The 21,373-nt window shown below is 48.1% G+C and overlaps 1 protein-coding gene across 1 annotated transcript; it reads right to left on the bottom strand.

Moving 5' to 3' along the window:
* Positions 1-470: 470 nt before the first annotated feature.
* Positions 471-19,240, bottom strand: ECHDC3 (enoyl-CoA hydratase domain containing 3). The gene is made up of 5 exons (XM_084781059.1): positions 18,986-19,240; positions 14,985-15,106; positions 13,348-13,445; positions 5,561-5,761; positions 471-1,265 (listed from the first exon to the last, which is right to left on the bottom strand). The coding sequence occupies exons 1-5, from the start codon at positions 19,153-19,155 to the stop codon at positions 954-956; spliced, it is 903 nt and encodes a 300-aa protein (XP_084637185.1). The 5' UTR covers positions 19,156-19,240; the 3' UTR covers positions 471-953.
* Positions 19,241-21,373: the final 2,133 nt, after the last annotated feature.

Below are 21,373 nucleotides of genomic sequence, written 5' to 3'. Positions count from 1 at the left end.
AAATGTATTCTGAGGAAGCGACTCTCATGGGTGGGGCCCGTCTGGGTCCTCTCACTATTCTGGTCTGCTTCTCCCCTCTGATTTAGCAGTAACAGGAAGGCAAGGACATTCTTAACAAGACACGAGGCCCTTGCTAGCTGCCCATCAAAGTGGACATACTAAAAGAATATCCACTCTTTTTCTTTTCTTTTTTTTTTCCCTGTGAAATTCTTTTTTAAAAATTTAATTAATTTATTCAGATTACAACTCAATTGTTATCCCATCACTTGTATCCTCCTGTTCCTCCCTCCCTCCCACTTTCACCCTATTCCTTTCCCCTAGGTCTATGACTTTATGGTCATAGGCTATCAAGTCTCATCTTGGTAACTTGCTTATTCTTTCTTTGAGTGCTATCAGGCCTCCTCACCAAGGGGAGGTGGTGTTTTTCTTTTCTTAGCATGTGGCGGATTAGGAATGAAATGACCCGGCTCTATAATTATTTAATTTATTCAAATCACATCAGATTATTCCAAAGCCACCGGCGTGATTATTTCCTGGTAGAATCAAGATTTTCAGCGTGAAGATGATCTCATGGAGATGTGAAATGGACAGCTTGTCGTGAGCAACTAGAACGGATTCTGCCTTAAGGAAACTACAGGAGGGTGGGGAGCCTGATTGTCACCTATGTATGAGCCGCATCTCGCTTTGGGTGCTGCAGGTTCTGTCAGAATCTGGGCTTTCCGTCGGGCGGGCACACCCGCGTGCATTGTAACCTGGCCACTGACCCAGTACTTCCCCTTACTTCCCTGTATGCATGTCCCACAGAATCGTGGCTTTTAATATAGATCACACACTGGGAAAACAAGACCCGAGCTAGAAAGGCCAGCTATGCTCTCTTACAACCAAGGGGCAGCAGTATGATCGGGTTGTGAAGACTGAGGGCTACGGGACTTCCTAGCGCGCCTCATATTGGCTCAGCGTGACCAGACGGGCTTTCTCTTCTGGATGAAGGCCTCGATCCCTTCCTGCCCATCCTGCAGGGCCAGGTTGTCCACCATGGCCTGGGAGGCGAGGTAGTATGCTGTTCTGAGGTCTTGGGGCAGTTGTTTGTAAAAGGTCGCCTTGCCCAACGCCACCACGGAGCGGCTCAAAGAGGCAACCTTCTTCGCTATCCTCATGGTCTCTTCCTCCAGCCGTGCCTCTGGCACCACTTTACTGATGAGGCCGTGGAGCAAGGCCTCCTGAGCAGAAATGGGCTCCCCAGTGAAAAGCATCTCCAGGGCCACCTGAGGAAAGGACAGGTGGGGCCAGTTAAGCACGCTTTATACACACGGCGCCCCCAGCTCCCATCTCTGTTTCCCTGTACTGAGTCACTCCCTGGACATGCCTATACACCTTAGCCTGGGTATACACTCCCTTAAATGACAGGTCATTTGCCACCCTTGGTGTTGTCACCACCCCTAACTCCCTGCCAGAAAGAAGACCAGGTCATTCTAAGAGCCAAGAAAATACAAGCAGCCTAGAACGGGTGGAGACTCCCCTGGGGTCCTCTTATTGCTCCACAGATTTGATCGGAAGGCCCTGGCAAGCCAGGAGGATGCCACCCACCCCTTTAAAGGCCATGTGCAGAAAGGCAGCCTATCTGATAGGGACCACTGTGGATGCTGCTGGAACTTGCTGCAGCAAGTCAGTACTGGGGCCACGTTCCACAAGAACACACGTCCACAAGTGCCAGGTTCTCAGCAGGACCCCAAAGAGCAGCTTCCATTCTGGGGACATTCAGGGACCAGGCACAGAGCCTAGCATGACTGTGACGCTCAAGTGGGCAAGATTGGACAAGGTGAGGGCACTGTTACCCTCCAACAAGCCCTTTCCCTGAAGTCAAGGTCACGGGAAGATGGGACCCGACCTTTCCCCGTCCTGTGTTCTGCAGCCTGCCATGCGTTGAACCTCATTTAAAAGCCCTGACAAGTCGGCATCCATAGCCTCACGTTTATGTTGACAAGATGGGTCTTTGGGTACACGGGGACACAGAGCAAGGGCACAGTTCTCGGTCCATGGCAATCCTGGTGGCCATTCTCAAATAGTGTGTTCTCATGTCAGGGTCTGCATACTTGTTTCCCCCGAGGCCTGGAATGTTCTTTCCCAAGGAACTAGTTCTCTAACCAATGAGGCCTTCTGATGCCACCATGTTAAAATTCCTAAGCTATCCTCATTTCTGGCTTCATTTACATCCTTTACACATTTTACCATTCAGTATACACTGTATATTTTACACGCTTGCCTACTGATTGCTAGAGCAATGGTGTTTGTCTTCCCGCGACTATGGACTGCAGGCTGAGGAGCTGTGGGGAGGAAGGGAGTGAGTGGGGGAGAGCAGGATTCGGTGCAAAGCCCTCTAGGTAACACACCAGACCACTGGCCTCATCTCACTGGGAACCTGAGGAAAGTCACTAATATTCATGGGTGCTCTTATACTGAATTTCCCAAATGATGCTGGGCACACGAGTCACTGCTAAATAGTCAGTCTGTGTCATGTCTCAGTCTCTGGGCGGGGGGTGGAGGGGAGTGGGGGGTGGGGGGTGGGGGGGACAGAGGGGGTGGGGGGGAGTCTTCTGGCCTGCGTGAGGGTCTAAAACTCTTTCTAGCTTCTAAGGTCCACTCTGAGTTAGCCTGGCAGGGTGTGCAAACACGCAGTCAAGTGGATAGGTAAGCGGAAGCAAGGGCTCCTGGTGTGGCGAAGGGACTGTGGTTGGGAAAGGGACTCATCTTGTCTCCAGCTTTCCTGGGATAGCTGAGGGGCTGGCTCTGATCTGTGTGTGGCCAGGCCTGGCTTGGGAAGGGAGCATCTGGAACATGCAGGGCATTTCTATGGCACAGAGAGGATGCATAATTGTATCCATGCAAAAAGAGAAAGACTTTAAAAATAATGTCTTGGCACAGCAGGCCAGACAAACTGCTTTCTTCACTTTCCAGCACACTGGAGCCGTTTCCTAGCATGTCCAGCAGAGGGAGCTAGAGCCCAACACATGCCGCCCTAACCTACGTGGCAAGGACAGTTTGCAAAAGCAACTACTTGCTTCTCTGTGGATAAACATAGGGACAGTCAGCTATCACCAGCACACACATGGGTATGTGGACAATGTATCTGAGTTCAGTTGTTTTCTGGGGATCAGAACTTAGAGACCAGAAATCTGAGTAGGACATGACTGCTTGTGCGCGCACCCGTGTGTGTGTGTGTGTGTGTGTGTGTGTGTGTGTGTGTGTGTGTGCCTGTGCGTGTGCGTGCCCATGCGCATGCATTTGAGAGGGTACATGTGTGCATGTGAGTTCAGAGGTCAGAAGTCAACCTTGGGAGTTGTTTGCCAGGAGATTTTTGAGACAGGCTCTCTCAGTGGACAGAAGTCACTGGTTGCTTGGACTGGCTGGTCCCTGAGCCTCAGGGATCCTCCTGTTTTGGCCTCCCCAGCTCAGGCATTACAAGGCTGCACCACTAGGCCTGGCTCTGGGGCTTGAACTCAGGTCCTTGGGCTGATGTGGCTAGCATTCTGCTGACAGAGCCTTCATCCCAGCCTCTGGACAAACTGTTTTGCTCATCTTTTGAAAAGGCCTGCTCCCTGGTAAAAAATATCTCTGGGAGGGGAAAGCAATCCTCGTTCTCACAATGCCACTGCCCCCTTCTCTGTCACACTGTGCAGATTATGCAATGTGGTTCCAAGAACTGGGCTTCCATAGAATGTGAGGGCTATTTTGGTGACATTTCTCCTCTTTCTCTAAAAAAAAAAAAAAAAAAACCAAAACAAAACCAAATGTAAAGTTCGATAAACATGACACAGTATGATGTGTCTAGGAATTCTGATAAGCCCTGATTTAGAAGGCTTGCTCTTTTTACCCTGACAGCAGGACTTAAATGCTTTTACCAAGGAACCTTCCAGCAAGTCACGTGTTGGAAGAGGATAAACCAGTGTAGCAACTTCTTGCTATGAAAGGCTTCATGGTTCGAACTGCAGCTGCAAGACAGTCTAACTCTCACAAGAGATTTGTAATCGATTTTGATTTAATGTCTAGGCACAAAGTGATGATGTAAGAAATAGTCACTAAATACGAATACACTTAAAGCAAATAGCTATCCAAAATAATAATAATTTTTAAAAAAAATCCCTTTTTTGGAAGACACTTGAGCAAACCATCCCCTCCTGTAGCATGTAGCCCACTTCTAGGCTGTTGTCAGCACGCTGGCTTGTAGTTAACCACAGACTCTCCCTAGGAACGCATGTTTTTGCAAACACTAACAAGGAGGCTACGCTGCTGGACTCCCTTCCGCTCTCACTGTTTTAGGGCCTCAGGCCTGTGAGCCTCTGTGAATTTGTGCAGCTGTTTGAAAAACAGATAACCCATTCTAGGAAGTACTTCACTTCTCTGCTTGCTGCATATATGATTTTCTGCCTCCTTTTCCAGATTTCCCACTGAGAACAGGATGCCTTTCTTCTAAAACAGACACTGTTGTTTTCCACTCCGGGGACGCTCGCTAAGTGCTATTCTGTGATGCTGCAGTAGGAAGAAAGCTTTCGAGGGGAAATGGACTTGAGTGTCATTAGTTGTGACAAGACAATGCTGACACACAGCTGCTCCCTGTGCAGGTTCAGACACTGTAAGGACAAGGTAGTCCTGGTCTGAGTGTTGCAAAGCCAGCACTGCAAAGCAGCTACTGTAAGTCCTTTCTGGACTAAGAAAGGTTGTCAAGAAATCATTAGCCAGAAATTTGGTCTTATCCCCTTGACACTGGTGCTGTGTCAGCATGCTGTTTATTGTGTCTCATGGGCAGCTGTTTAGTGTGACAAAACTGCTCCAACTGCATTTCAAATAAGATTATACAAAGTCTATGCTTTCTAGAAAATGAAACCTAAATAGTCATATCTAGGAGCTTATGAGATTGAAATGTGGCACCTTCACAGGCACACACACACACACACATTGGTGTTTGATGCTACAGAGGAACAGGCAGTGAGCTACAGAGGAACAGGCAGTGAGCGCTTCTCTCCCCAGCACAGAAGGACACTTGTGTCCAATATAGAAGACAGAAGATACTCTGGGGTATGTGTGTGTGCATGTGCAAGCCTTTGGCCTTGAGTGTTTTGGCCTTTTCCTCCTGGGCTGTCAGCTGAGCTACTGAGCCTTTTGGGTCTTTTCCACTGGGATGTGAGTTGAGTAGGAAGATCAGCTGGGTACTTTCTCTGCTGCTCTGAGCTAGCAGGTCTTTCACCCCAACATCTGGCTCCCAAGTCTTAATTGGTAAAACAGAAGGATACAATGACACCATGTGTCTTGTTTGTATGGAAGGGGGGGGGGGACAGGGTCTCTCATTGGCTTGGAGTTCACTGAATAGCCAAGGTTAGCTAGCCAGCAAGCCCTTCCCTGCAGCAGGATTACAAGTGTGCACCACCACCCCTGGCTTTTTTATGTGGTCTTCTTGCTTGTGTGGCAAGCATCGCCCCCCCACTCCCACCCCCTCCCCCTCCCCAAAGGCACGTTTCCCAAGCTAATTCTGGGACCAGTGAGCACTGAAGGGCAGTTCAGTTACCTTTCTCGGCACTGCTCTCCCCAGGGCCACAGCGGGGGTGGAGCAGAAAAGTCCAACATTCACCCCAGGAGTAGCAAAAGACGATTTGTCACTTGCCACAGCAATGTCGCAGCTGGCAACAAGCTGGCAGCCGGCAGCCGTGGCCAAGCCATTGACCATGGCAACGATGGGGACCGGGTGGTTCCGGATCAGCATCATGACCTGCGGGGGTGGGGGGGACAAATACACCCACTTCACTTTTATGCAGCAGGAGGGAGCTAGGTACCTGCCAGGTCACATGACCGACCTCCCAGAGAACGTTTCTCATGCGTTGGTTCAGAGTCTAGGGAAAAAGCATACAACTATCAACTTGCCGGACATCTCTATGACGATAGCAGGTTCGCACGAGGGAAGAGCCCTATTTAGCAATGAGGACACGAAGCTAGGTGGCTGGGAAGACATCTACCTAAGGCCGGGGCATGATGGGAAGTGGGTGGCGGTGCAGACTGACGCCAGATCTCTAAGGAGATAGCGTCCTGGTGGCTGCGGAGTCTGAGGCCAGTCCTCCTGCCTCCCAAGCACCCCACTGAAGAACTGTGGCGTTTTTGTTCCCGGGGAGCAAGCAAACCCCTTCACAAATTGTCAGTTCTCCATGTCTCTGGACAGCCCTTATGTTAAAAGTCTGAAATTGGCATCCGGTACTTCCTTGGAAAATTAAGGTGGGAAGGGGACTTGAAGGCAATTTCCGTAGTAATTACTTCTCAAATTACTAGGCTGCATAGCACACTCTTTCAATTCCATTAAAACGGGGAGGGGAGGACACCCTGCTGTCATAAAAATAAGCAAAATTCCTGAAACAGGGCCCTTGGCACGGAGAGAAGAGACAAAGGCATGTTCCTGTGACCCCCACCACCACAAACGGTTGCAGTACTAACTTATATTTGAAGCTTATTTTTTTTTCCACAACACTCTAAACAGATTGTGTTGCCATGGCAACTTCGATTTCTAAATTATTGCTCCTTGAACCTTGGCAAGTTGGGAGGGGAGCTAGGGCTACATCTGGGCTTTTCCCCAAGGCAGCAATTGAAAGGGAAATGACCTTCATGGATTTGAAGAGTTTTGCCTGGGAAACTTGTCTTTTATATTCATAAACACTTGATGGTTGTCAGCTTCCCCCACCCCACCCCCGAGTAAGCAGTTATTTAGTCAGGTGCTACATAAGGATGATTTTGGTTGAGTACAAACTGTACACATGATGGTGGCCCTAGAAGATTATGATAAGCCAGGTGGGGAGAAAGCGGACTAGATAAGTGTTTGCCTCACAAGTATCAAGCCTTTGGTTCAATCCCCAGTAACACACACACACACACAGACACACACACACACACACACACACACACACACACACACACACAGCCTGCCTGGGGCACTAGGGAGGTGGAGACAGGAGGATCCCAGGGGATCACTAGCCAGATGGATCTAGCCTAACTGGGGGGCTCCGGGCCAGTGAGAAACCCTGTCTCTAAAGCGGTGGCCTAAGTGTGTGTGTGTGTGTATATGAGTGTTGGGACTGATAATTCCTACCGTTTAAGTAACTACCCATCCTAACACAGTACATCACTACAGAGTCAAGTGTGAGGAGGCGCTACTGCAGGTGCTGTGAAGACACAGCAGTGTGGTGATGTGCAACGCATTAATAGTCAACGTGGGCTCACTGTGGTGATGTGCAACGCATTAATAGTCAACGTGGGCTCACTGTGGTGATGTGCAACGCATTAATAGTCAACGTGGGCTCACTGGATTATATTTTGGTTTTACTGTGCTGAAGACAGAACCCAGGGCCTTGTGCATGTCACTGTGTCACAGCCTCAGGCCGCCTTCTGTTAGATTTTGAGACAAGTTCTCATGGAGCTGCCGAACTTACTCTGCAGCCCAGGGAGGCACCGACTTTGTGATCTCCCTGCCACAGCCACCTAAGGTTTTATGAATACAGGCTTTAGAAACAGTCACTGTAGTGTCTATTCCTTCTATGTTCTGGAGACCGCGTGCCACGTTGCCTTGGTGGCCCTGTTCCCTACAGCTCATGTGCAGCTGTCTATTGCTTGTAGCCTTCACCTGTGCTTGATCTAATCTTGTATAAAATCCACTTCCCATGTCGCCTAGGTATAGTGCTGGCTGGGCCACTCTTACAGCGTTTGCTTAGGTGTAGGCTTTCTTCCCTATATACCATGTGGCCTGGCATGGAGCAGGGTTTCCGGCTTTGCCAACTATATACCACATACCTTAGGCGTGAAACAGACTTTATGGTACATTTTCTAGGTGTAGGCTTTGCTATCTTTAAGGAATCTAGCCAAATTTGTGGAGTTTGGCCGTCCTGTCTATATACCACCCTGCCTGGGAGGTGGTCCAATGGGCTCTCTCATCTGTATGCCATGTAGCCAGAGTGGGCAGGCTGTCCCTCTATGCACTCTGCGTCTACGGGTAGTAGAGACCATACAACCAATGCTTGTGTAAGTACATTCTGCTGTTGGCTGAATTATGAAACCATCCATCTATGCCTTTCTCCATACCCATCCTCACCGTTAAAGACTACATGCGTGTGGTGTACATAAGGGAATTCTATAATACTTAATGGTAGCTTCCCCCCCTTTCTTTTTGGAGGCTGGGGTCATCTTTTGAATAAATGTTAACTAGTCTCTAGCTAGGAAAATACACATATGTATGAAATTCACATAGGTATAGACATATAGAGAATAATAGAATTGGCTCCTGCCTGTCACGGAAGGCAGTGAGGGCAGGTGCGTGAAGACGCTCACTCTTAGAGAGAGCTGGAGTAAAGAGAGGAAGAGCTCACATGCCGTACCAAGTCTTGTTGCAGAAAAAGAAGGGGCTTCCCTTGGCTTTGACTGTTGCTCTCTTTTACCGCTGATCCAGGAATCCTGCTTGCAAGGGTTCTTAAGTAGGTAAAGAGCTCTGGGGTCAAACGTGCTCACCAAGTCATTACCTCCCAGCAGCTGAACCTAGAATGGCTCCAGCGTGCAGCCAGGGAGATGGCGCAGCGGGCAAAGTGTGCCACGCAAGCCTGGCGCCTGGAGTTCCATACCCAGAAACCATGTACAGGCAGAGGGGAGATCGGATTTCACAGAGGTGACTTCTGACTTCCATGTGTGTGTCCTGGAATGAGTGCCCACAACACACACACACACACACACACACACACACACACACACACACACACACACACGCACAGGAGAGAGGAGGAGGGGGGGGAGGTGGGGAGAACAATGATAATGAGAAATAGTAATAAATTAAACAACTTTTAAAAATAAATGGTTACTATGGTGGACAAATGTTCCCTAAAAGTCTATGTATTAAGGACTTATCTCAGGGCAGTGTCATCCAGATGTGACTGAACCAGTGAGAGTGCGGTCTTTCGGGAGATCCTTAGGTCATTGGCATATCCCCTCAAAAGGAATTGGGGTGGGGCTGGAGAGACAGAGCAGCAGTAGGAGGACTTGTTGCTCTCGCAGAGGATCCAGGCTCAGTTCCCAGCACCCACGTGGTAGCTCGCAGCCATCTGTAACCACGGTGCCATAAGCACTGATGCCCGCTTCTAACCTCCTCATGCACTGCACAAATACGGTGCACTTGCATGCACAAGAACACAACACTCATGCACATAAAATAAAAATAAATATTTAAAAAAATGTAAAGGACTTGTGGGCTCTTGATCTCACCTTTTCTCTCTGCTTCCTGGTTTGCGATATGAACAGTTTTCTTCGTTGACACCGCAAGTCCTGCCACAGTCATGTGGCACCTTCAACAAGCTCAAAACAACAGAGGCACCAGATCCTGTTCTGTTTGCTCGATTGGCTTTTGAACTCACAGAGATCCACCTGCCTCTGCCTTCTGAGTGATGCAGTTTAAAGGCATGTACCACCACACCTGGCGTCAAATCTTACATTTGAACGTCAAAAACCATCTTTTAAAAATATATAAATGCATTGCTTCAGTTATTTCTTTGTAGCAATATGAACCTGGCAAATACAATGGTACACTGAACTATAGCTATTTAGTAAATGCAACATTCTCAGTGAAATGAAGGTTTCTAAGGAGGAAAATAAACTACCTGGGCGGTTTAGAGCTTAGACAGTGATATGGAACAAGACTGCTAGGATTTGATGCCCAGTCTATCACTTACTCCCTATATAATAATCCTGAAGAAGCCACATGACCCTTCAGTTTTCACAGCACTAAGATGGGTGTAATATCAGTACTAACCTAACACAGCATGACAGTTGTGTCAGTTAGCAAGCCTGGAGCATCCTACAGGACTCTGCCTGGCTTTGTAAGCATTCAGTGCCGTAATCATGTGTGATACACAGTGGTACACTATAGCCAGACATACATAAGAGCATTTAAACAATTACATGCTTAGGGAAAATCACTATAAGTAAATATAACAAAATAGTACACTCTGATAAGAGTATCTTACTTTTGTGTTTTTTTAATTAAAAAAATCTTCCATAATACATACTTATTTTCACCAGTTAAAATATTTTAAATCAAGTTAGAAGGCAGTTTACAAAAGACAAAGAGAACTTAGATAAAACCAACCAACCAACCAACCAACAAAAACTAAGTGACCAGACAGTGGTGGCGCATGCCTTTAGTCCCAGCACTTGGGAGGCACAGGTAGGTGGATCTCTGAGTTGCAGGCCAGCCTAGTCTACAAAGTGAATTCCAGGACAGCTAGGGATACAAAGAGAAACCCTATATTGAAACAAAAATAAAACAAGACAAACAATCAAACAAAATATTAAGAAAAAAAAGCCAGAATAACCAAACCCATGGAAGTCAAGAATTGGTCCCAGCTTTCCAATCTTCCTGAATTAGCATGTTTTGAGCTCTGCCTACTCCAAAAGGTGGCGCCCACTGAGCTCTGGCCTAGCCCCATACAACAGCATAACTGAGGGTCCGCATAACTGCTTTTCTTTTCTCCCCACATTATTTTCTAAAGCAATGCACTCTCATTTCCTTGGTGAAGAGAAGGAAGGAAGGATCTTCTCAAGAAATGACTCTCCATCTGTCACCAGGCTGGCAGACAAGCAAGAAGTGAGTCCTAGGCCATCCCACCAGCGCCCAGAAGGTCACTTAAGATCGTCCATTCCTGGCTGTTCACATCCCTATGCAGTTTGTCCTCCTCCCGACCTGTAAATAATTGGCTGTCAGGCGGAACCTGCAGTCTGTAACAAATGTGCTCTGGCTTGCAGAGCCCACGCTAAGAGATTGCTGTCTGCCTCTTAGAATCCAACTGTCCTGTGCCTGAACAAAACAGCAAAGCATTTAGCTCACTCTGTTCTAGTCTGCTCTCTGATCACACCAGGAAACTGGAATTTTACACACGTTTCTGGTGTTCATCATTTGTCCAAGGTGATTTGAATTTCACAGAATCAGGGTTAAAGAACAGGCCTCAGGCCAGAGCAGTGGCTCCGTGGTTAAAAGCTGCGTCGCTCCTCTAGAGTTTGGTTCCTAGAACCCTTGATGGGGGGCTCTCAGCTGCCTGTAACTGCTCCCAGGGGATCCACTGCCTCTGGTCTCTGCTCACACCCCTCCACACACGTCTATACATATTAAAAATAATAAAAAGGAGCCTTCACAGGAAGCTGTATTCTTGTTTGGCTTTTAGGACTAAGTACTCTTCAAGGAAGCTGGTACCCTTGTATTCTTGTTTGGCTTTTAGGACTAAGTACTCTTCATATACTGAACCCTTTCTGATGCGCCAGAGGCATGAATGGGCTAGAAGCTTCCAAGAAACATGGCCTTGACATTCTGAAGAAGCCCAGACTCCCACACAGCCCTGTGCTAGCCTGTTCACTCTCTGTTTATCCAGATTTGACAGCAGAGTGATAAAAAACAGTTGCTTTATAGAGGTTACAAGTGGTATACAGGTTCTTTTTAGATATTTTTCTATTTTGGCCAAATACACTGGGAATTGGTAGGAAATAATATTTTTCCCCACTATGGTGGATTGAACTCAGGGCCTTCTGCCGGATAGGCAGATGCTCTACAAGCAAGCTCCATCTCTAGTGGGAAAATGGTTTCGAAAGCATCAAACACCGACAAACCGAAGACTCGGATGCCATGCAAACATTGTGAATGTATGAAATGAAAGGTCCAAGTCTTTTGTTCGTCTTGCCAGGCACGTGATGCACACTTATAATCCCAGAGCCTGGACGGGGGAAGCAGGAGGATCAGGAGTTCAGCACTAGCCTTGGCCGTGTAACAACTAAACAAACCACACCCTAAGTCTTCACTCTAGCTTGCTTCTACTTCTCCATAAAACTGAAAATGAATCGCTTTTGTCTTTTCTTTTTGTCTTTCCACGAAGTGAGAAAGTGATAACCAGATCTGTGTATGGGTTTTGGGATGGCAAAGGAAACAATTTGTGCTCTGGGATGTACCTAAGCGGCTGGGTCGATCAGTTAAATGCTTACTGTGCAGGCTCAAGGACCTGCGTTTGATGCCTGAATGCACCCGCCATCCCAGAGCTGGGGAGGCAGAGATTGGAGGGTCCCTGATTCTTACTGGGCAGCCTGATGCCTAAGCCTGAGATTCAGTGAGAGAGCGATCTCAAAACAAGTGGCAGAGGCAAACACTTGATGTCAGCCTCTGTCCTCCACATCCGGAAAATAAAATTGGAGAGGTTCATTTTTTTTCCCTTTGGAGGTGAGATATATATGCTGTTTATCTCAATTTAGGACTCTCCGTGCTTGCTTGGCAAGTACCTCACTGACTGAGCAGTCTTTCAAGCTCAGTTTAACCTAAAAAAAATTTTTTTTAAATTATCAATATAATTTTAGGTTCTTCCTCCTTGAAGATGTATATCCCTAACTTTTATCTCTTATTCAAAACCAGCCCACAATCCTGTACATGGCAGCTGTCGGTACATTATTTTATTTTGTTGGTGCTGTAATATTGGTAAAGATAAAGATGCCATGCAACAGTTCTGGTATGAAGAGGTTTATTTGAGGGAAGGAAGGGGAGAGGAGTTAAGGTCTGAGTGAGCCATAAGGGAATGTTATAATATATAAATATAGAGAGATGGAGAGATAAGTAGACAGTGGGAGAGCATAGGAGGAGAGGGAGAGACAGAGAGACAGAGGTGAGAGAGAAAGCCGGAAGAGAAAAACAGAGGGAGAGGAATAAGAGAGTGCAGGATGGCTGGCAGGACTTTTATCCTGTGCCACCTGGTGGTGGCAACAGGTGATGACATCACAGGTTGCAAGGCAACCTAGAAGCAGGCTATGGGATGGGCTTGTGAACTAACAGTTGGCATAAGTATGCATGTGCAGAGGGCAGAGGAAGACATCTGGTGTCCCTGTCATTCTGCCCTAACCCGCTTAAGCCAGAGTCTTACACTGAACCCCAAACCCACTGGGTTTTGGCTACTCTGGCAGCCAGCAAACCCCGATGAGCTTCCTGTATCTGCATCCTGCACTGATGTGTGTGGCCATGACCAGTTTTTCACATGGATGCTGGGAATGCAAATGCAAGTCCTCATGATCGCACAGCAAGTGCTCTTACCACTGAGCCGTCTTGCTAGCTCGCGTGGTCACTTCTTTAAAAGTCTAAACCAAATAGTTGTTTGTATGAAGGACTCACCTCTCACTCCAGCTCTTCCGACACCCCCTCTCTAGTGAGCAGGCCCCATGGGTAGACTCTTATCTGAGGCTAGAAGGCTAGCTCAGGGTTGGAAAACGACAGTGGCTGTCATGCTCGCGGTGCTGGCTGTCACCTCGGCTTACCTCAGAACAGGTCTGAAATACTTCAGCGTGGTAATCACGGCCTTGCGCCCCTGTCAGCTCCTTCAAATCATGCCCCGATGAAAACACAGGGCCCTCAGCTGTGAATGTTTCCAGTTGAGAAAAGAAAAATAAAAGTTAACAACCAGATGCAGCAAAATGGCAAAATGCAGTGACTCAGGAAGGCTGCAGGGTCGGGGCTTTTTCTGAAGCTCGGCCTGGTCTGGTGATCTCATTTCTGCACTCTGTCTGGCCTATGCATATCGGCGTGTGTGGGCCCTTTGAAGTCGCCGTGCCTTGAGCAGTGGCCCTATCATCCAGCGGGGTCAGAGTGTGAAGAGGAACACGGGAGCCACCTGGCTCCGCTCTTGATTTTACAGAGGGGAGCTGAGCACGTGGCTTTCACCAGTACCCTTCGCAACCAAGTGTCACTCCACAGATAAGCTGAAAACATCTCCTTTCCTTTCCCCATGTGACAGGCAATGCTATCCTGTTTTTACAAGTGAGAAAGTGGTGTTGTTAAGATGTTAGCAGCTCTTGCCAAGGCCAGTTTATCCTCATGTGCCTGCTGCAAGCAGCAAACTCCAACGTCTTTCCCCTTCACCACATAAAACAGTTGAAAATTTCTGTTTGGCCATTGCTAATAAGGTAGCTCTGACTATATCTCAGGAAACACTGGCGCTTAAACAAAGCATCACCAAACAGCATTGGTTGTATTTTTCTGGCTGTGTGAAGATGCTGGGGTGGCTTTTATTGATGCCGTTGTAGTATATATGAATTGGTGGGGGTTTTTTTTGTTTTTGTTTTTTTAAAGAATTTATTTTTGAGCCAGGCGCAGTGGTGCATGCCTGTAATCCCAGTACTTGGGGAAGCAGAGGCAGGTGGATCTCTGTGAGCTTGAGGCCTGTTCTACAAAGTGAATCCAGAACATCGAGGATACACAGAGAAACCCTATCTCGAACAAACAAACAAACAAACAAAAATCCATCTTATAAGGGCCTTGAAGAAACTGAGTTTCTAATTTAAAATTCTGTTTTAGAATGCTTTTGTGTGAGAAAATGCTTTGCCACTGGGCTGCATCCCATGCCTGGTTCTTCGATCTTTGTGTACATGTGTTCATGTGTGGATGGTACAGATGTTCATGTTGGGGGTCAGAGCACAAGCCTAGGTTGTTTTTCCTGACATAGGGTCTCTCATTGGCCTGAAGCTTCACCAAGCAGCCTAAGCTACCTGGCTAGCAAGCTCCAGGAAGTCATCTGTCTATGCCATGCACCGCCCCGCCCCATGTGTGAGGTTACAGACTTGTAGCACCACACCCTGGTTTGTTTTTTTTTTTTTTTTTATGTAGGCTTAGCACGTGTGAGGCTAAGGGCTTTACTAACCGAGCCATCTCCTCAGCCCCAAGACTGTCTGATTTTGAGGTCCAGGAGAAGCTATGATCTCACTGAGCAAAGGTCTTTGCTACAAGCCCCTGCAGCTAACGAGGGCTGAGCCCACAGCAGCACAGGTGTTTTCAATGCTCTTCAAAGGAGGTCAGAGCAATTCTCCAGTTAAGTGAGAGGAGTCCCAGCTCACCAGCACAGTTTGAGAAGCCACATGTGGGCAGCATGGAGCACTAACGGCAGGCGTCAGATCCATACCTGAGATGATGATGACTCTCAGGTCTTTGCTTTCAGCTTCATGAAGAATGTCACCTTGGAGAGATTTCAGCATGGCCAGTGACAGCGCATTCCTCTTCTTGGGATTGCTTAAGACAATGTTCCTGCGAAAAGCATTTGATAGTCCCCGGGTCATGCACCAGTCAAAACAAGTGAGGACCCCTGCAATTCCTTTCTAATTTAGGAGCAATTTTGAAACCCAAGAATAGAGGACTGCCAGGGCTTAGTGCCAATTTAAAGGGTCTGTCAGCGTTCTGGAGTGACAGCTGAGTCAAAACAAAGAAAAGAAAAGAAAAGATGGCCTGAAAGGTAGCCTAGCCTTTTCTTCTTTGTCCTTTGATTTGTTTTTTCTTTCCCCGCCCCCTCTCCTGACTGTCAGAGTCATAACAGTCCCCAAATCATCTCTGCCCTTAGAGGATCTGAGTTTCAGGTGACAGAGGCAGGGCTAGGTGAATGTGACAAACAGGCCCTACCTGCGACTTATTTCCAGGCTGTGTTCTTTAAAATGAGGTTAGGAAAGGATCCAAGGATGAAAAAGTTCCCCCTCCCCAGCTGCTCCCCCTCCCAGCTGCTCCCCCTCCCCAGTTACTCCCTCTCCCCAGCTGCTCCCACCCATCCCAAAGAAAAAGCAGCAGAGGCCCGGCTGCCAGTGTGCACATACTGCGGCATTTGTGAGGGTTCTGGTAGGTGTGCAGGATAATTTGTGCCGTCTGAGGACAGATGATATACAAAGAACAGACGGACAAGCCCATAAAACAGATGCGGCGTCTCACAAAGAGCCGGCACCCGAAGGGCCTCTTTGCTATTTTAAAATCACCCATACTCAGAATAAGACAGCCTGTATCGTCATCCTACAGCCTCACATAGGAATGTCTTATTTTTGCTGTCCTAAGAAACGGGCAGTGCACCAAACCACACTCTCATTACTTGCTCTATATTTCCACCCAGTCTCCACCCACACATGCTCTAAGCCGTCTCCATTCTCTTCTGAATATGGTATTTTATTGGCGCATGGTCAGTTGGATCTTCCACAAATAACGTTTAGGAGTTTTTGGTTTTGACAACTAACTTCCTCTCAGCACAATAAAAACACTCATTCCTTTCAGTTTCCGTTTTGCTGCAGCTTCCAGGTAGCTGTGGGATTGTTTGTTTCTCATAAACGTACCCTCTCCCAAGTATAGAAATGACTTGCAGCTGATCTGTGATACCTAGAAGCCTTTATCTAGGGAAGTGGAGGAAATTACCTGCAACCTTGCGTAGGATAGTAAGTGTGCTCATGGTGGCAAACAGAAAACATGGTCACCCCAAGGCTGGGGAGATGGTTCAGGCAAGGTCTTGCTTTCTGTCTGTCTGTCTCTTTCTCTCTGTAAGTGGGGCACTGTGACATGTACTTTGAGTCCGCACGCTGGGGAGGTGGCAACAGGCCCCAGGCCATTAGGAAACTGTTCTTGAAAGGAAGGTGGGCAGCACTGGAGGGACGAACTCCAGGTGGTCTCCTGGCTTCTACATGCACATGCGCAACTGTACACACATGAACACGTGCATCTGAGAGTACACGCACATGCACACACAAGCTGCCAGCCCAATATTTACACCAGCTGAAATGAAACTCTAAGGCATTAGGCAAAATTGCACAAAAAGATTCCAACCCAAATGGGCTTGCTGTTTAGTGGTCTCTGTTCACATGACCCCCACTAATCCTTCCAGGGACACTGTCAGGCAGTTCTGACTTGTGACCCCACGTACAGACCTGTTTTCCCATCATTCCACGGGCACCTTTCTCAGTGCTCATCTCCTGATTGGCAGGACCAGATGAGCGAGCGGCCTGTAACAACCTGGACCACTCTCCCCTTTGGAAACAGTCTTCTCTGGGGAAGGGACTCCTGCCTTTCTAGTCCTTTCCTGTCCTCTTTTATGGGCTCCTAGGCTCTGGCAGGAGACACTCGGGTTTCTATCCTTTGTCCTTTTTCTGTTCGTGCACACTTCCCAGTCACCTTCGCTGGCAGCCATGACACCAGCTCGTCCCTCTGTGTTGACATCTCCCAGTCGTTCACCGTAGTTCAAGCCTCTCTCTGGAGCCCTACACCTGTGTGCTTGCTATGATGTTCTCTGGGCTCCTCCATGGAGGTGCGCAGTGGGCATTTTCCTCTCCCCACTCACCCCCTTCCTCTGAGCTGCTACCCAAGCTGGAGCCTAAAAGTCATTTTAGAGCACTACGCAGTTATCCCCCATTTCTCAAGACATCAAAGCTCCTAAACCTCTTACCAGTTTCAGCCTTGCCAATGCCTATTTTAGCTCCAAGCGTGGAACGCCTTCAGCCGAGAGCTTCGGCAATAGCCTGCGTTTAAAGGAGACATTTCTTTCTGGAAGGCTACAATGAGCTATGTGAAGATCGTCATCGTAAAGTACCATTTATGTTTTGAATGGCTAGCTCTACCGGATGTGGTGGCCTGGACTGTTCTCATAGGTCCCCCTCTACCACGTCTGTGAAGAGGGGTCGTGTCCACCTTGCGGGTCACTGTGAGAGTGGAGTGTCTGCTCTGAGGCACAGCTCTGAGATGGGACCCTGGAAGGAACTGAGTTGCAGAAGCCCACCTGCTTAGTGCTCGCCATGGTGCTGCGCCAATGCTTGGCTCAGGGAGAAGCTTATGATCTAATTCCTATGATTTACAGTCAAATGGTCTTAGCATCCCTCCTCTTCTGATCCCAGATTCATGTTAAATTCTGAAGGATTCAGTCTCCTGTCTTTTGCCAGAATATGACCAGACTTTGTTTGGGGGTAGGGGGTGGGGCAGAAGGGATTGGTCTGACTAAGTAGCCCAGGCTAGCCTTCAACTTGCTATGTAGTCCTAGTGGGCTTTGAATTCAGGACCATCCTGTTTCGGTCTTCAGAGTGGTGGGATTACAAATCTGTGCTACCACACCCAGTTTATGACGATCGTGTCAGAAGAGAGATGCTCCTCAAAATTAGAAAGAGCGCCCTCTACATGGGCCCTACACTTGCAAGCCCTGGCTTCCTTCGGGAGTGTCTCTATCTCTGTTGATGGGCAAGGCGTCCACAGGAAATGGGGTTACTCTTTCCAAGCTACACTTTAGTTACTGAGCCCCATGCAAATGCCTAGCCCCTGTGGTAGGCTCCCACAGTTGTCTGTAGGGAGTCAGGGGACAGTCAGAATATGAGCACCCTGGACGGGTATCCGCAGAACTGTGTGCTAAGCCCCTTAAAGGCAGTAGCAGTATAGGAGTATAAGGATGAAGGGAAGATGTGGGAAAAGTGGAAGGCCAGAGGCTGGCTCTCCATTCTTTGGGGGGAAGGGGATAAACATATAAAAGTTTGGGTGAGGATTAAAAAGTCAGATATGATCTTCCAGGATTAAGAAGAGTTACTTAAACAGCTTGGATCGGTAATTCTTAAACGTGGAAACATGTCTTCTTTCACAGCCTTGTCCTGGCCAGGCAAACGGTCAGGCCTGAAAAGAATCTTCGCTACTCTATGCTCCAGGTTGCTCACGATACATGTTTAAGGCTTTAGGCTTGTGGCACAAAAGGGCAGAGATCAGGGCGTGTGCCTCGTGCCTCACCCCCACCCGGCATGCATTTCAGCCCAGGAGCCTACAGAAGTTTGTAAGGGATAGATATTTCTTTTGGGATAGGTTTTCTTGGAGGCCATGGCAACAGCAGGTGGGGTGCATGTGCGGCCCAAACCAGCAGAGAGGTTCAGAAATGACTGGGCAACTGAGTGTGGTAGCCCAGTTAGGGGCCACCAGGCAGTTTGCACTTACAACCCTCGCATGTGCATCATACTAGTGTGCAGAGGGAAGGGACGCCTGTAGACTCAGTATGCAAGGATTCCTCCACCAAAGATGTGATTTTTCGAGATCAAATCGAAAGAGCAGTGACGGATAACTCTGGATTAGTGGCGGCAAGACCTGTTTATCCCGGTGCCTAACTCCAGAGAGTCCTGGCACTGCCCGCAGGCTGACCTGATTCCGTCCTGCTGTCGCATGCTGGTGGGCCTTGCCTCCGCCTCGGGCCGCGCGGGTACTGCTGACCCCGGGCTGCAAAAGCCGGCGCAGAGAGGGGCCCACGGGCTGCGCCAGAGCCAGCTGGGCCCCTTTGCCCCAAAGGCCCGCAGGCCGGCGAGCACCGCCATTGCAGACAAGAAATTGCGTGGTCGACAGAGCAAGCGGCCTAGGCTTCGGGTTTTCCTTTTCAGACCTGACTGCTCAGAGCCCCGCCCCCTGAGCCCCACCCCCAAAGTCCCGCCCTCTGTGTCCTCCTGGAGCAGCCCGCCCCCTTGAGCCACGCCCCGCGAACCCAAGGACTCTGGTCCTGCCCATGGGTGTAGGTCATTGACTTGAAACTCTGGCCAGTTCCAGCGGTTTGTTTGGTTTAGTCAGGCTGTGAAAGAGTTTAAAGGAGGAGAAAACTGGGTTGGCTCGTTTCTTTGTGCAGTGATACCAGGAATGTGCCGGATGTTGTGAAATGAGTGTCATCAGGTGATGAGTGGCAGGAGCTATGTTACACACTGCTACGCCCATGCCTCCCACAGGAAACACTCCCATGCCTTGTATGTGATCCTGGATCAAAGGAATATTTAGCCTACTATGACTTCAATGTTTTGCATCTTCCCCTGCAGACGCGGGAGACCTGTGTTTATAGCTTGGGCTTTCCACATTCAGGTAGGAGAAGCCAGGACTCCTTTTCAGCATCCCAGGGGCCGGATGAGAGGCACATCCTGCAGTGGAAGGCTTCAAGTAGAGAGAGACTACTCTCCTTGCTATTTGGTAGTTCTTGCAAATGTGGGTATTTATGGAAGACATGGAATAAATGTTAGCTCTTAGCATGTGTTGCTTCTAGAGGGAGGTGTCAACCCTAGGAACATGCCTCCTTTCCCACCAGGTTCTGCAAGGATAACAGTATACAAAATGCAACCATTAAATCACAGAAAGTAAACAAAACTTACAAGTATCAGGAAGTTCCTGAAACTTATCAGACCCACAAAGCCCTTTTCAGGTTTTTATAAGTAATAACAGTTGTTGAACAAACCAGACTGTTCCAAAAGCCAATGTACCTGCACGGCATTAAAGAGCTCCGGGTCTGCAGCCTCTATGAGTACTCAGCTGTGCTGGTGTGGGATTTTAATTGATGCAGCTGTCTTTGAATCATCCATGCTCTTGCAAGTAGCGCCTCACCCTAATTCTGTAAGTAACTCCAATAGACTTACTGGTTGCCTAAACTGGCTTTGGGTATCTCCCTAGGAAAAGTCACATGGGAGCTTTTGCTTTGCTTTGTTTGTTTGTTTGTTTGTTTGAGTCAGGACTTCTCTGTGTAACTTTGGCTGTCTTAGAACTTGCTCTATAGACCAGGCTGGCCTCAAACTCACAGGGATCCTCCTGCCTCTGCCTCCTGAGTGCTGGGATTAAAGGCGTGCGCCACCACCATTCACAAGGGGTCAATTAATAATACACATTGCTTAGAATGAGCGAAGCCCTCATTCTCAGCTTTATAACTAGACAAAACACTTACTGTACAAGACGATATTTTGAAATATCATTTAAGGCTTCTCTACCACTCTTCATCCCTCCATTTTCTTGACTTTTGCTTTACCCAGAAAGCTGGATTATTCTTTGTTTCAATGAAGAAACCCGGGATCCAGCAGAATTCGGGAGTTTAGAAGGTTGCAATTCTTGACTTGTGAGTTTTTAAAGCTTCTTTCTTAGCGATGGAAGAATACAAAGCAAGCATATTAGGTTAGCCTTGCCTTGTTAGACCAAACAAACTGTAGAGCTGGCCTATGAGTTTTGAAATGGTCTTCCTTACGTTAGGAGTGTGATGTGAGCCAGCAATAGGTAGCTGCAGGACTCACTCTCCAGGACACACATGCCTAGAATACCAGGCAGAGAGCTAAGGGTTGCTGCCAGAGGGGGCTGTCTGTGGTAGGGGCTGGGTGATTCAAAACAAGGCTTCCAGCTTGGGTTAAGAAAGGGCAACTGGAGCCTATGGAAAAAGGAAGAAGAGACTGGGCACGGTGATGCACGCCTTTAATCCCAGCACTCGGGTTGGGGCTTTAAACGAAGGGCAAGAGAGGGCAAAGTAACAGAAAAATCATCCTTACACTGGACAGTGGTGGTGCACACCTTTAATTTCAGCACTTGGGAGGTAGAGGCAGGCATAGCTCTGAGTTCAAGGCCAGCTTGGTCTACAGAGTGAGTTCCAGGACAGCCAAGGCTACACAGAGAAACTCTTGTCTTGAAAAACAAAACAAAACAAAAACAAACAAACAAACAAACAAACAAGCAAACCCTAATGCTGGCCAGCGTGCAAAAGAGACGGAAAAAAGGAAAAGCTGCAGCTTTCTGAATCAGAAA

The sequence above is a fragment of the Acomys minous genome (assembly GCF_964271855.1).
Source record: "Acomys minous genome assembly, chromosome: 5".
Taxonomy (NCBI): domain Eukaryota; kingdom Metazoa; phylum Chordata; class Mammalia; order Rodentia; family Muridae; genus Acomys; species Acomys minous.
Note: the sequence above shows the minus strand (reverse complement) of the source record. Positions and strands in the feature narration are given on the sequence as shown.

Bases quoted from the DNA above. Each gene is read 5' to 3' on its own strand.
- ECHDC3 (XM_084781059.1), bottom strand. From the start codon at position 19,155: ATGGCGGTGCTCGCCGGCCTGCGGGCCTTTGGGGCAAAGGGGCCCAGC. The intron at 13,446-14,984 runs GTATGGATCTGA...AAACATTCACAG, and splicing joins GAGAGTCATCATCATCTCAG to CTGAGGGCCCTGTGTTTTCA. The intron at 5,762-13,347 runs GTAAGCCGAGGT...CCACCCCCGCAG, and splicing joins TATTTCAGACCTGTTCTGAG to GTCATGATGCTGATCCGGAA.